Raw genomic sequence first — 14073 nt, 5'->3', positions numbered from 1 at the left:
GAACCTTCAGTAATGTAAAACTAATTAATAGTCGCTACTTTTTTATTTATTTTTTAAGACAATAATAATAGTACTTTTCAGAGTTGAAACATAATGATATGAAAAGTAACTCTTTATTTACTCACTTATTTTTATAGACTTTTTACATAAAAAAAACTAAAATATAGAAAGATTTTACAGTAAATATAGTCAGTTATTCATTCCTCTAACTATTAATTAATCAAATTTGGTTAGTTGGTGATGTATCAAATAAGACAATTAGTAGTGACTATTGCTTGAAACAATCTCTTGATAAATCATGTTATAAGATTAATAGATATCTATATCACAGATTTTTCTTGGGATATTTAAAAAAAGTACTGATAAAACTTCTAAATTCACTTTAAGAACTATTAATTTTACCCATGGATATCTCTTTAAATGATTGGTACGACTCTCATCTTTATGAAATTCAACATCAAATCCAACAATTTTTAGAGTCTCTTGACCCAACCCATTTAGAACTTTATCAAACACTATTAAATGATACTTGGAATGACCTTCATCAAACAGAAGTAATTTCATTACAAAGTGCTCAATTTCTTGTAAACGATCAAGTAAAAGAAGACAAAGAACAGTACCTTGCTTTCATAAAACAAACAGTGAATAGAATTGGATCATTGATGAGACTATTCAAAGACATTCACATCAATAAACACTCTCTCAAAGAAATTCGTATTACACAACCAATCATTATTGTTGGTCTTCCAAGAAGTGGATCAACAACACTATTTAATATAATGTGTGCACACACTAAAGCTCATTACTTTACATCATGGCAGGCTTTGTGTCCTGGGTTTTCAACGATAACAGAAAAAGCACAACGCCAATTCACAGAATATATTCATAATATGATGAAAAGAGGGTGTGATGATTTTGATAAAATTCATGCAATTAATCCAGATGCAAATGAAGAATGTGTGTTTCAATACAATTGCTATGGTTTGTATTTTGCTCATTGTATGGCATTGCCACAATACAAGGACATTGTTTGTAACCTCTTTTCTTCATGGAATTCATTAATGGACTTCGAATGGAATGTATATAAATTAAATCTTTTAAGAAGACCAATGAACAATGGCCAATTCTTAATTATAAAGAATGCAACGTTATTGTGTGTGTTAAAAGATGTATTGTCGTCATGCCCAGATATTCGGTTAATATGGATTCATCGCAATCCATATGACATCATTAAAAGTTCTATTCCTTACTTCAAAACAATCAAAAATACATTTTTAACGAAAACAAATCAGGAAAAAGTTTCTGATGAATGGTTATCTCATAACATTGCAGAGATAGAGAACTGTATCTTGAAACAAGCGATAGATGTACGAAATGAATGGGTCAAACAAAATCCATCAAGACAATCACAAATTTATGATGTTTTCTTCAATGAGATAATCAAAGACCCTCTTTCTGTTGTTGAATCTATTTATCATCATTTTAGTATTAATATTAGTGAAATTGATAAAGAAGTAATGAAAAAAGCATTGACTAATGACTATCAATCAAAAATTGGGAGAATGACAACCAACTCAGTTCCAATAAGTAAAGAAGAAGTTAATAGTCTTTACGACTGGTACATCAAACAATTTTTTTCAAAGAAACTTTAATCAATACCAATGTTCCTAATATTTAAAAAACTAAATTTTATATTATAATTGAAATAAATTAAAAAGTGATTATAATAAGTTTCTTTTACAAAACAATTAATTTCCAACAATTTCATTTAATTATTGTTACTAAGAAAATTTCTTCATGAAAGTAAATAACAAAAAAATAAAGATAACAGAATATCACATCAATTTCAACCCTTGAAAAAGATAATACCAACATTGAAAGAATTACATATAAACCTAAAAGAAACAATCAATTAAGAAGGGATATAATTTGTTCCACTTACAAAATTTGAAGTTGGAGTAGTAGCCATTTGTTGTTCTCTCTTCTTTTTTTTAAGAGCTTTAAGACCACAAGCATTACATAAGAAAGTATTTGGTGACTCACCAGTTCTCCATTCAGATGTTTTGGTTGTATGACAAATACTACATTCTCTATTATGATCCAGCTTAGGTCTTCCACGTTGTTTCTTACCATTTGGATTTGTTGGCTCTGTTTGTGGCTTCTTTTGTTGTTCAATAACTGGTTGTGTTTGTTCAAGGGAAGTACCTTGGTACAATTGACGATTGTACTCTTCTAACATTCCAAGCATTCTTGACTTTAGTAAAGCAAATTGTTCAATTGGTAAATTTTTCTCATTACACCATAATAACAATTCAAGTACTGACTGTCTAAACTAAATTATTAGATGATCTACTTTTCAAAAATTGAGTTAATAAGATCATTTCATCTCTTCATTGGTAAATCTCATAATAAAACAAACGTCACAAGAAAATTTTACACAACTAGGAAGATCTGTAATATTTTCATCTGCCATCACTTTTTCAGTTTCCATTATAACTGATAATTCAATTATTTTAGAGATCATTTTATACCCTAAAAGTAAACCCTTTGATTTTGACACGTGGGTTATTAACTAAACATTTCAAGAACTATTTTTTTAAAGTTCCAGAACTATATTTTTTTATTTCTTTTTTTTTCTCTTTTCAGAAAAGTCAACGTCAATAAATATAGCAAAAAAAAATAGCAAAAACATCATATACAATAGTTTTATTTTTAAAAATACTTAAAACAGAATGAATCGAAGTACCTAAATAACAAAAAGAATCAAATTAAATTTGTTTCTTTTCTTTAGATTCTTTAAGTCCAACTGTTCTGTTAAAAACTAAAGCTCCTTCTTTAGAGTCACTATCACAACAGAAAAATCCTACTCTTTCAAATTGGAAACAATCAAGTGGTTTAACATGTTCTAAAGTTTCATCAACATAACCGTTAACAATAGTGAGTGACTTTGGATTAATAAGTTTTTCCCAATCTGGACTTTCTGGTTTAGGATCAGTAAAGAGAGTATCATAGTATCTTAACTCGGCTTTAGCTGGTTCAGCTCCATTAGTACCAGAGCTAACCCATTGAATATGTCCTTTTGGTTTTTCTTTTTTATCTGCATCAAAAGTACAATATAAACAAGTAATTTTACCTTCAGCATCTTTATCAAATTTATGACAAATAATATTTCCTGCATATCTTAATCCAACAACTTTGTTTGGTGCAAGTCCCCAATATCCTTTTTTGTCTTCATCTCTCCAATCACTTCTGTCAATATAAAGTACTTTTCTTAAATGAACAGTATTAGTTCCCATTTTATCGTTCATTGGATGATTTGGTCTTACAACTTCAATACAATAATCATCTGGAACATTGGTTAAAATAACTTTAACAGGATCTGGTACACACATAGCTCTCTTACATTTAACCTCCATATCATCTCTACAATGTTGTTCAAGAACTTCATAGTCAATATAAACAGTAGTATTAGTTGTAACTCCAACGGTTCTACAGAAATTATTAATAGCATCAGCAGAATATCCCTTACGTTTGAATCCCATAATAGTTGGCATTCTTGGATCATCCCATCCTCTGACATATCCTTTATCAACTAAAGCATGAAGTTTTCTTTTAGACATAACAGTATAAGTAATATTTAATCTGTTGAACTCCCATACAACTGGTTTATACATATCAAGTGCATCAAGTAACCAAAAGTATGATTCTCTTCTTGGAAGGAATTCTAATGTACACATAGAATGAGTAATGTCTTCAAAAGAGTCAACTAAACAATGAACAAAATCATATGATGGATAACAACATAATCTATCACCTGTAACTGGATGTGGGAAGAATTTAATTCTATAAGCAACAAGATCCCACATACATGGGTTTGGTGAATTAATATCCATTTTCATTCTTAAAGTAGCTTCTCCTTCACAATATCTACCTTGACACATCCATTTAAAGTGTTTAAGATTTTCTTCTACACTTCTATCTCTCCATGGAGATGGTTGTTTATTTTCACGTGAAGCAGCAATTTGATCAGGAGTTTGATGACAAACATAAGCTTTTCCTCTTTTAATTAATTCAATTGCACAATCATAAATTCTATCAAAATATTGTGATGAATAAGTAACAGCACATGGAGTATGTCCTAACCACTTAACAGTCTCTTCTATAGTATTAATAAATTCATGAGTCTCTTTCTCTGGGTTTGTATCATCAAATCTCATGTAACATTTACCACCAGTTTTTTCTGAATAACCAAAATTCAAATACATTGATTTGGCATGTCCAATATGAAGATATCCATTTGGTTCTGGTGGGAATCTAGTAACATAAATTCCTCCAGTTCTTTTTAAATGTTCAGCAAGAATTTCTGGAGTTTTTTGAATATTATCAGAAGGCTTAGATAATTTAACTCCTGAATCAACATTCTTTTGTTTTGGAAGATTTTTGACTTCTTCTTTTTTATTTGGCTCACCACTTTTCTTTTGTGCTTTCTTTTTGATATCATCTTTAGTCTTTTCTCCTAATATTTCTTTTAATTGTTTCATTAATTCTTCATTAAGAACCTTACCATCAGCCCATTTAATGGAATCTTTTGCTTCTCTTATTAATTGACCTTCCATAGTATATCTATTCTTTTTTAATTCTTCCATTTTACCTGATAATAATTGTTTAACTCCTTCAATAATTTGTTCTCTAGTAACAACAACTCCTACTCCACATTCTTTTTCAATGGTTGGAATATCAAGTTCTTGATGTTTATTAATATAGGTCATTAAAGCATCCATATTAATATTAGTAACTTTCTTAGAAACAATCCATGCTATTACTTGTGGTCTAATTGACTCTTTTCCTTTATTTAATTTTGTAGCTAATTGATACAATAATTGACCAATAGCCTTTTCACATCCTTTTTCACATCCAGCTTCTTTAATAATATCAAGAAGAGTCTTAGTAAGTTCAGCATTCTTAAGGGTTTCTTCAGCTTTTTGTTTAGCAATACCAATTAGTTCAAATTGTTCTGCGGCTCCAGCCATCTTCTTTCTATGTAATTTATTTTGCGTTCTTTGGTTTTTATTTTTGTGACTCTAAACCCTTATTTTTCATTTTTGACTATTTTTTTTGTTATAGGGTTTATTTTATTATTTTATGTTATATATGACATGTTATTTTTTATAATAAAAAATTTTTTATATTTTAAAAATGATAAAAAAGCCTATTTATAGGATGTGAATTACATCACGACACATGATAAATAAAGAATATCAGCTAAAAATTTATGAAAAACGTTATGTTTGTTAAAGTTTAAAATAATAAAGAACAATAACATTTTATGAAGAATATAGAATTCAGTCACAGATGGATTACTATGTTATGAAGAAAAGAAAATTAATAAAAACTAAATTTCAATCAGGTAATCCTTATAAAAATAAATTGTAAAGTTTTATGTAGTTGTTTGAATAATCTACAAAATCGAATATTGTCTTTAGAGTTTTATGAACAACGGCTCTCATAAAGTTCATGACCCAAAGAATGCAGAACATAAAAGAAGGTCTAGAGAAAATCAGGCTTTATTTGTTAATTGTTTAATTGGGTTATTGATTGCTGTAAGTAAAAAAACTATTGGAATTAAATGTCCATTAAAGATATACAAAGAGGGAAGTCCTCAATATTTTCAAGTTATTCAAATAGATAACTTCAAACTTAAGAACAGAAAAGTTAGAAGTATTGAAGAAGCTAAAATTATTAAAACTATTACTAATGAAGTAGTAAAGGGATTATCTCCAGAACAAAAGAAAATGTCTTATTGTCAACCAGGCAAAGCGGGGTTTGTTCGTTATAATTGGATATATCCATTTTTAACAAAAGAGAGTTTCTATAAATTTGGAAGGAATGTTTGTGAGTTAATCAAAGAAAAGCTTGTACATAATACTTCAAACCATATTGTTTTTATTGATAATGAAATGGTACGTATAATAAATGGATGGGTTGAATCTGAGAAAGGACAATTAAGCTCTACAGAAACAAAATCCCAATTTATTAATCAAAAGGATATACCAGAAAATGGAAAAACTGAATCTGATAATACCGAAACAATTAGTGAAGATTTTGATTCAAAATAAAAAGAGAAGTATAGTTCTTTGAACTGCTAATTGAATTTGTACATTCTTCATGATTTAGGTATTTATTTAAAAAGAAAAGAAAGTAAGATTTATATATATGAAGTATTAATAAATATTAAACAAGATGTTGAAAAGTACTATAAAAAAGAATACATTAGAACTTTGTTTTATGGCAAATGTTCTTCTTTATTTTACTAAATTCAGTGATGTAAAGTCATTTCTTTTTGTTTCTAAAAAGTGTCAGAATTCATGTAAAGTACTTAAAACAAACCCACTCATTGAGTATGGTATAGGTGAAAAGATAAAAAATTGGGCATACAAAATTATTTTATTTTTTCCAAATATTCAAACATTTAGAATTAAAGACTTGAATGTTTTTCTTCCACAAAATATAATAAACAATGTCAGTCTTATAGAAACAGTTTGTAATTTTGATCTTTATAAAATGGAAAATGATGACGAACAAGATTCATCTTTATCTTCTTTGACATTTCCTCTTTTTATAAATAGTCACGGAGAGTATTATTTTTATGATTCATTGAGAAATTATTTACCAGGTTATCCAGAAGGATGGTTACCAAAAGGTATTCATTCAATTGGTACTGAAATTCATGAACACCAGAATTGTGCTATAGAAAAATTAGTTGATTATTCGATTGTATCTAATTACAGTGCATGGTGGTTTCTTATTCATATGACTTCTTTTAAAAATTTAAGATACTTAACTATTATTTTGGAAGAAGAAATTGGTTGGAATTCTTCAAAATTTAATAAAGGGGAGTCAATCTCTATTTATTTAGAGAAGGTTATGAATTTTCTCTCTCTAAAAACTATGTTGCAAAAAGTTAAACTAATTACTATAACAAATACTATTAAAGACTCTATTTATCATCAAATTAAAAAATATCCAAAAATTAAATTTATTATTATCGCATATGATTGTCTTAAAAGTGAAGTCCAAAGATGGAAAAAAGTAGCATCACTACCAAATGTTTATGTTTTATTTAAATGTGTGATTCCAGAGATTTTAATGGAAACAAAATTTGTAATTTCTGAGCATTTTAGTATGAAATTTAAATATGGATGGTATTCTTCTCATATTAAAAATTTATGTAAAGAAATAGAAGTGCTCAATTATTTGATTGAAAAATTAGTATTAAGCATTTCTGTTCATTGTAAGATAGAAAACCTTCCAGTATCTTTTTTAACTCCTCTGTATAATCTTTCACAGTTAAAGATAATTGAGATGCATTTAGTTATTAACACAGAGGCTAAATACAAATATATTCTTCCAATATCATTAAAGTCATTAGTCTTATCTTCTGATATTACTTTTGGGATGTCCACAATTAGAATGTCTTCAATAAATTTTAGTCTTCAAACTCCAACATTAGAATATTTACAACTCAAACAACTCAAACTTCGTTCTGAAATAGAAATAATTCTTCCAAGCTCATTGTCTATTCTAAACGTATTAAGTTGTGAAAACATCACAATCAAAGTTTTTCCATTGTTTAATCTAGTCTCCACTGTATTTAATAATTGTATAAGATGCAAGTTAATAAAAGACTTTAAATAACAATAATAAATTTTAAAATTTAATTCTGTTTATAAAACATTAAAAAAATGTATTTTTATTAATTTAGAAAATATATTAAAGAAATATTCTCTCTTCTTGTTCATAACCTCATTATTAGTTAATGTTACATGCATTAAGTAAATCATAGAAATGTAATTCATTAATATTTAGTGTAAAATTGAGAAAGAGAGGTACTAGATTTTGTATTTTAAAAGTGTAGACATATCTTAGTTTTTTTAATTAGTACTGTTACATTATTACTATTTCAATTAGTGATTTTATCTTCTTAATGTTTTAAATATAAAAATATTGTTTTTATAAAATATTTTATTTTTTTTATTAGTCAGTTTTTTTATTCAATGTCAACTGAACAAATACAACATATAGCAATAGTTGGCTGTGTTCATGGTAAATACAGAGAGATGTATCGACAGTTGTCTGAATATGAAAAAAGTACTGGAAAAGAAATTTCATTTGTAATATGTACAGGAGATATGCAAACCCTGAGATATGAAGCTGATTTAGTATATTTAAAAGTACCACCAAAGTATAAACAAATGGGAGACTTCCATCTGTACTATGAAGGAAAAGAAAAAGCACCATATTTAACATTGTTTATAGGAGGAAACCATGAATCATCTAATGTATTATTACACCTTTACAATGGAGGTTTTGTTTGTTTTAATATGTATTATCTAGGAGTATGTTCTTGTATAAATATAAATGGATTAAGAATTGTTGGAGTATCAGGAATTTATAAGTCATTTGATGAGACAAAACCATACACATACCCACCATCTCCAAATGATGTCGTTTCATTATTTCATACAAGAAATTATGTTATTCAAATGCTTTCAAATTTAAGTCAAAGTTCTCAAATTGACATTTCACTATCACATGATTGGCCACAAGGTGTTGTAATGAAAGGCAATTACAAACAATTATACAGATTCCAACCTGGCTTTAAAAAAGACGGAGCTTCTCTTGGTTCACCTATTAATAAAGTCATTTTAAACACTCTTAAACCAAAATATTGGATTTCTGGACATATGCATTGTGAGTATCATGCAGAAGAAGGATCAACACATTTTATTGCATTAGGTAAAATTGGGTATAAAAATGCAATATCTTATCTTGACCTTCCTTTAAAACAAAAAACAGACCTCGAATATGACAAAGACTGGGTGTGTAATCTTATTATGACATGGCCTGCATTTGCAAATAAAGCACAATTCCCTGACCCGTCATATTCTATTTCTGAATTATTATCTAAAAGAACGAAAGAACTTGATAAAAAAATCATTGAATTATGGGAAAAATATATTGGACTTAAAATTATTTATGACTCAGATACCTTCGACATACAATTTACTTCACGTAGATTTTATATTGAAAAGATATATAACGAATTAAATATAAATTGAAATGAACTAGAACCTTTTTTATTGATTGATTTTAAATAAAAATAAATTTTACACTGTTTGACAACCATTAATTTTATTATCCCATTGTGTCTTCATTAATACTAATGATTTTGGTAAATAAATTCCCTTCAATTTTGGGCATTGTTTTAATGAAAGATAAGTCATTGTTGTATTTTGTTGTGTATCAACCTTAGTTAATTCTCTACATTGAAATACAATACATGATAATACTTTTGGAAGTTCTAATTCTTTAATTTCTCCACAACCAAATATACTGAATTGAGTTAAATCACATTGTTTTAATCCTTGTATTGATTTTAAATAGAAAAGTCTTTCAAGTCGAATATTTTTTAAAGAAGATGGAAGTAATAATTCTGAAATTCCTCCTGAATATTTAATATCTAAATTTTTTAATGGTAAAAATTGTAAATTATTTAATTGTGTAACAACTCCACAATCATCTATCCTAAGAGAAGTTAATGTTGTTGGAAAATATAATGTTGTAGTAAATTTAAAATTTAGTGAAATAAGATTTAATGCTTCAATATATTTTAAACGTTCAAAATGAGCTATTGAGTCATTTTCTTCTAAGTCAGAGTTCCATACAGTGACTTCAGTAGGATAATAAATTTTAAATATGTTATCCATATTATTTTTTACAATATTATAATATCTAATATTAATGTTATTCTTTTTAATATTAAATAAAAATTGATCAAATTCTTGAATATCAATACCTTCAGTCTTATTAGCAAGTAATATAAATTCAGTTTGAGAACGATGTCTATTAAATTCATTTTTCCATGTTTTTAAATCAAATGAATTTAAATATTCAACTTTAATAATAACTTTAAATGGAACATCAAGGAAATAAGTTAATAATGTTTGAATGTATTCCTTATTCAATGACTCTAGATTTATTATTAATTTCTTAAAACATTTCCCAAATTTTGGAGTTTCTGTCATTTTAATTAAAAATTCATTTCCACATTCAAATCGTATTAATGTTTCCATTTTTTCTAACTCTGGAAGAGGTGAATATTCTACTAATCCAATTCCCCTTTTAAATATTAAATAACGAATTCTATTTGAATAATAATGAATAAATGAAATTGCATTAACATCAAATGTATCAAAAACAGAACAATCAAAATCAAGATGTTTTAATCTATCTAAAACATATTCTATTTTTTTACTTTCTTTAATACTTTCATAAACAAATAACCCAGCACTACAATGTAATGTATTCATTTTCTCAAATAATTTCATTAACTTAATCATATCTTTTTTTTGATAATCTATATTAAATGGACTACTATATAAATTTTTACATGACTCTAAACATTTTTTATTTATTAAAATAAATTTAATTAATGTTGTCATCGAGTCAATATATAAAACAACATTCATTAAAAACACTCTTTCTAACTTCATTTGATATTTGAAGTTTATTTTTTTTTCCCTCTTCTTTTTGAATAAAAACTTTTGTAAAAAAAAACAATGAAAAGAAACAAAAGTTCTGGTCATGTCATTCCTATTCTTCCACAAACATCACCATCTACTACTCAATTAGAATGACATTCAAAATATATTTGAAGTAATTTATTCTTATTATAATTAAATGAACCATCTTCTTTCTTCTTTTCTTGTTCTACAGAACATAAAACTTGTGTGTTTTTATTCCATTCAAATCCAAATTCTGTAATTTTCCCATTAAAACTGATTGAAGAAAGGTTTCTACAATTCTTAAAACATTTTTGTGGAATAGATGTAATGTTGGATGGAATTGTTATTTGACTGAGTGAACTACATCCACTAAAACATCCTTTTCCAATTGATGTTAACGAATTTGGAAGATAAATATTTGTTAATGAATAACAATTTTTGAATGTTCTAATTCCAAGATGAATAATACCTTCTGAGAGATGAATTGTATTAATTATTTCTTCATTAAAACAATAATCAGTAATATATTTATATTCTTTCGGTATGACTGATGCATCTTCAAGAAAAGCGATAGAAAACGTATCAAAATATACATTTGGTGTTTCAATTTTCTTTTCTTTAAATAATTCTTGTAGAGAAGTATCTACAAATCCATGAAATTTCTTTCCTGAGGTTAAATGAATTTCTGTGACATCTCCACAATAATCAAATGCTTTCATTCTAAGAAGAATTCCATCATGAATAGTTATACTTTTTAAAGAACTATTTGAAAAACTAAACTGATCAATAAATGTAAGAGTTGTAGGAATTACAAGCGATGAACATTTATCTATTCCATTAAAACAATTTTCATGTATTTCATGAATTTGAGGTGAAAAATTAAGACTTTCTATATCTAAAAGAGCAAAACATGACTGACCAAGAATTGTTACTTCTGAAGGTACTTCATCCAAACTATAAATATTTAAATCATTTCGCTCTATCTCTGTTAATATGACTCTTTTTCCTTCAACTTTTCTTTGAAACTTTTTTTGATAATTAAGTAATTGAAAATAGGAAATATCAAAATGAATAACGATTTTAAATACCTTTGGAACTTCATGAATTGTAATTGATTTATAAAAGTGAAGTGTATGTAAATAAGGGAAATACTTTAATTGATTAATTGAAATATCATATGGATTATAATGAAATAATTCATTTAAATTAATGAACTTTTTATTGACTAACATTACATGAAAAAGATCATTTATCGTTGGAAAATATTGTGCAATAATCAACATAGAATATCTATCAACTAAACCCATTATATATTAAATAAGAAGATGAAACAAATTGAGTTTAATTGAATAAAGAAAAAAAAAAGAGAAGAAAAGTTAAATTATTTTCTCATGCAAAATTCTTGATAGTGTCTAAAGAAAGATGAATATGTTCAGTTAATGTATTAAATCCATTTCTAATAAGTTTAAGATCATTTGAAATATATTCGCTAAATTAAGTCAATTTCATCAATTTTACATTAAGTAACTATACCTTAGAAATAACAAACATTTTCATTATATTTCCTTCTACAATTAAATTTCTTGTAACTTCATGCTTTTTAAATTCTTTATCTACACTAACAACCCGAAGGACTGTTTTTGCTATTTCTTCAGTTGGAAAAGTAATTTCAGCAGTTCTATGAATAAGTAATAAATGATTATTAGAACCAAATTAAATATATTAAAAATATTAAAATAAAATTTCTACAACAAACAATATATGACTCATTAATTCTTTTCTTCTTTTCTTTTAAGTTCTTTTTTTTACTATATTTTAATAATAAAATTTACTAAAAAGAATTATAATTATCCAGACACCCTCAAATACAGTCAAAGTATTGAACTACTATTGGTTCATTAACATAATCATCACCTCCACATGAATCAGGACATGAATATACTACAATAGTACCAAAGTCAATGTTAAGTTCAATATCTAAATTTGTTGCATAAATAAATTGTGGAAGTAATTGCCATTCAAAAACACATTGTTTACCACATCGAGGACAAGAAGGAGGGTGTTGTGGAATATCATTTGATTTAATCCATAATGGCTTACCATTGAATTGATACCTCAAAACTTGACTTGGGTCTTTAGCAATTTTTGTATTAAATTTAATCCAGACTGGATCACTTTGTTGTAAATCAGATTCTTTAATTCCTAAATCTTCATTGTCTGGGTGCATAGTTTCTATTACCTTTTTTAGCTGAACATCTTCTTTTTCTATTAACTCATTCTCTGGTTCAGTGACAATGAGATATTCTGATGCATTTTTTTGAGGTTTTGCTTTATCTCTGCTTCCTCCTAATTTTCTTTGTAATGGTTGTCCACATTTCAATTTATGTTCTTCTCTATCATATAAACAATGTAATGAACAACAGTATGGTGTAGTACAATCAGGACAATGTGTTGAAGAAGGAAATCCACAAATTACACATTGTTCTTCAGTAACAATGCTCTCACAAAAATCTTCTTTGTCATATGAAGTTCCTTCAGGTAATTGATTTCTTAACACAGTGAATTTTAAGCAAAATGGACAATGAAATAAATAAAATACTCGGTGATATGATTGTACCATTTCTAATGGTGCGTATAATTGTAACATAAATAACATAGGTTTCTGACAATGTGGACATGAGTTATTAGGTACTTTCTTACCTAACCAACTAGCACATCCACCACTTCTATTCATAATTGGATTTGGCACTTCTTCTTCTTGTAATTCTTCAATAAATCCACAGATTATGCCATCTTCCATTCTTTGTGAATTTCAAATAACTTGTTTCTTGTTCTTTCTTTATTAAACTTGAAAAATGGAAAGTAATAGAATATGTTTTAGGGTTTGTTTCTAGTTGTTTTATAAAACAAATAATTATTAATTCTTTGAAAAAACTTTAATCAAAGAGGAAATATTTGATAATTAAATCATTGATTGAACTATTTTCTTGTCTTCTTTCTGTTATTTCAAAAATTATTCAAAAAATCAAATTGGATTGTTAGAAACAGATTATTGACATTTTAAATAATTCACTCTTAAAGAATATATAAATTGTGTGTGTTAATAAAACTAATTCTAATAACTATTTGGTTACTTATTGTAATTATCATCAAGTAAGAGTAATGTTTTAGTTCATTCAAACTAAGTAAATTTGTTATTGTTATATTGTATTTTATTCTAAAAAAAATCTCTAAATCAAAAACAATTTGACAAAATAATCAAAACAAAATTTATGAAGAAATAATGAATAGAGAGTAGTAAAACAAAGAAATAACTGATTTTAATTCCATATAAAAATAAGTAAGTATAATGTTCAATAATAAATGTTAAATTGTAGTTTTTTATTAAAAAGAATATAATATATATGATATTTCTATTAAGTTAGTTATGAATAGTCAAAAGAAAATTCAATGAATTGACAAGAGAATATGTGATTAGAGAGAATAATATATTGTTTATATAATCTTT

At 26.5% G+C, this 14073-nt stretch overlaps 9 protein-coding genes across 9 annotated transcripts; 4 read left to right on the top strand and 5 right to left on the bottom strand.

Annotated features, from left to right (window-relative positions):
- Positions 1-404: 404 nt before the first annotated feature.
- On the top strand, positions 405-1652 carry ENU1_059680 (hypothetical protein; the record flags this gene model as incomplete). Its single annotated transcript, XM_008858117.1, has 1 exon — positions 405-1652. The coding sequence occupies one exon, from the start codon at positions 405-407 to the stop codon at positions 1650-1652; it is 1248 nt and encodes a 415-aa protein (XP_008856339.1).
- A 260-nt stretch (positions 1653-1912) lies between these two features.
- ENU1_059670 (GATA zinc finger domain containing protein) lies at positions 1913-2491 on the bottom strand (the record flags this gene model as incomplete). Its single annotated transcript, XM_008858116.1, has 2 exons — positions 1913-2332; positions 2420-2491. The coding sequence occupies 2 exons, from the start codon at positions 2489-2491 to the stop codon at positions 1913-1915; spliced, it is 492 nt and encodes a 163-aa protein (XP_008856338.1).
- Positions 2492-2768: 277 nt separating this feature from the next.
- Positions 2769-5030, bottom strand: ENU1_059660 (glutamine--tRNA ligase; the record flags this gene model as incomplete). The annotated part of the gene is made up of 1 exon (XM_008858115.1): positions 2769-5030. One exon carries the CDS (start codon positions 5028-5030, stop codon positions 2769-2771), a length of 2262 nt encoding a protein of 753 aa, XP_008856337.1.
- Positions 5031-5489: 459 nt separating this feature from the next.
- Positions 5490-6116, top strand: ENU1_059650 (hypothetical protein; the record flags this gene model as incomplete). The annotated part of the gene is made up of 1 exon (XM_008858114.1): positions 5490-6116. One exon carries the CDS (start codon positions 5490-5492, stop codon positions 6114-6116), a length of 627 nt encoding a protein of 208 aa, XP_008856336.1.
- Positions 6117-6285: 169 nt separating this feature from the next.
- Positions 6286-7695, top strand: ENU1_059640 (hypothetical protein; the record flags this gene model as incomplete). The annotated part of the gene is made up of 1 exon (XM_008858113.1): positions 6286-7695. One exon carries the CDS (start codon positions 6286-6288, stop codon positions 7693-7695), a length of 1410 nt encoding a protein of 469 aa, XP_008856335.1.
- A 359-nt stretch (positions 7696-8054) lies between these two features.
- ENU1_059630 (RNA lariat debranching enzyme, putative) lies at positions 8055-9119 on the top strand (the record flags this gene model as incomplete). The annotated part of the gene is made up of 1 exon (XM_008858112.1): positions 8055-9119. The coding sequence occupies one exon, from the start codon at positions 8055-8057 to the stop codon at positions 9117-9119; it is 1065 nt and encodes a 354-aa protein (XP_008856334.1).
- Positions 9120-9167: 48 nt separating this feature from the next.
- On the bottom strand, positions 9168-10529 carry ENU1_059620 (hypothetical protein; the record flags this gene model as incomplete). Its single annotated transcript, XM_008858111.1, has 1 exon — positions 9168-10529. One exon carries the CDS (start codon positions 10527-10529, stop codon positions 9168-9170), a length of 1362 nt encoding a protein of 453 aa, XP_008856333.1.
- A 155-nt stretch (positions 10530-10684) lies between these two features.
- On the bottom strand, positions 10685-11872 carry ENU1_059610 (leucine rich repeat protein, BspA family protein; the record flags this gene model as incomplete). The annotated part of the gene is made up of 1 exon (XM_008858110.1): positions 10685-11872. The coding sequence occupies one exon, from the start codon at positions 11870-11872 to the stop codon at positions 10685-10687; it is 1188 nt and encodes a 395-aa protein (XP_008856332.1).
- A 554-nt stretch (positions 11873-12426) lies between these two features.
- ENU1_059600 (programmed cell death protein 2, putative) lies at positions 12427-13365 on the bottom strand (the record flags this gene model as incomplete). The annotated part of the gene is made up of 1 exon (XM_008858109.1): positions 12427-13365. The coding sequence occupies one exon, from the start codon at positions 13363-13365 to the stop codon at positions 12427-12429; it is 939 nt and encodes a 312-aa protein (XP_008856331.1).
- Positions 13366-14073: the final 708 nt, after the last annotated feature.

Source organism: Entamoeba nuttalli, assembly GCF_000257125.1.
Source record: "Entamoeba nuttalli P19 unplaced genomic scaffold asmbl_3220, whole genome shotgun sequence".
Classification (NCBI taxonomy): domain Eukaryota; phylum Evosea; order Mastigamoebida; family Endamoebidae; genus Entamoeba; species Entamoeba nuttalli.
Note: the sequence above shows the minus strand (reverse complement) of the source record. Positions and strands in the feature narration are given on the sequence as shown.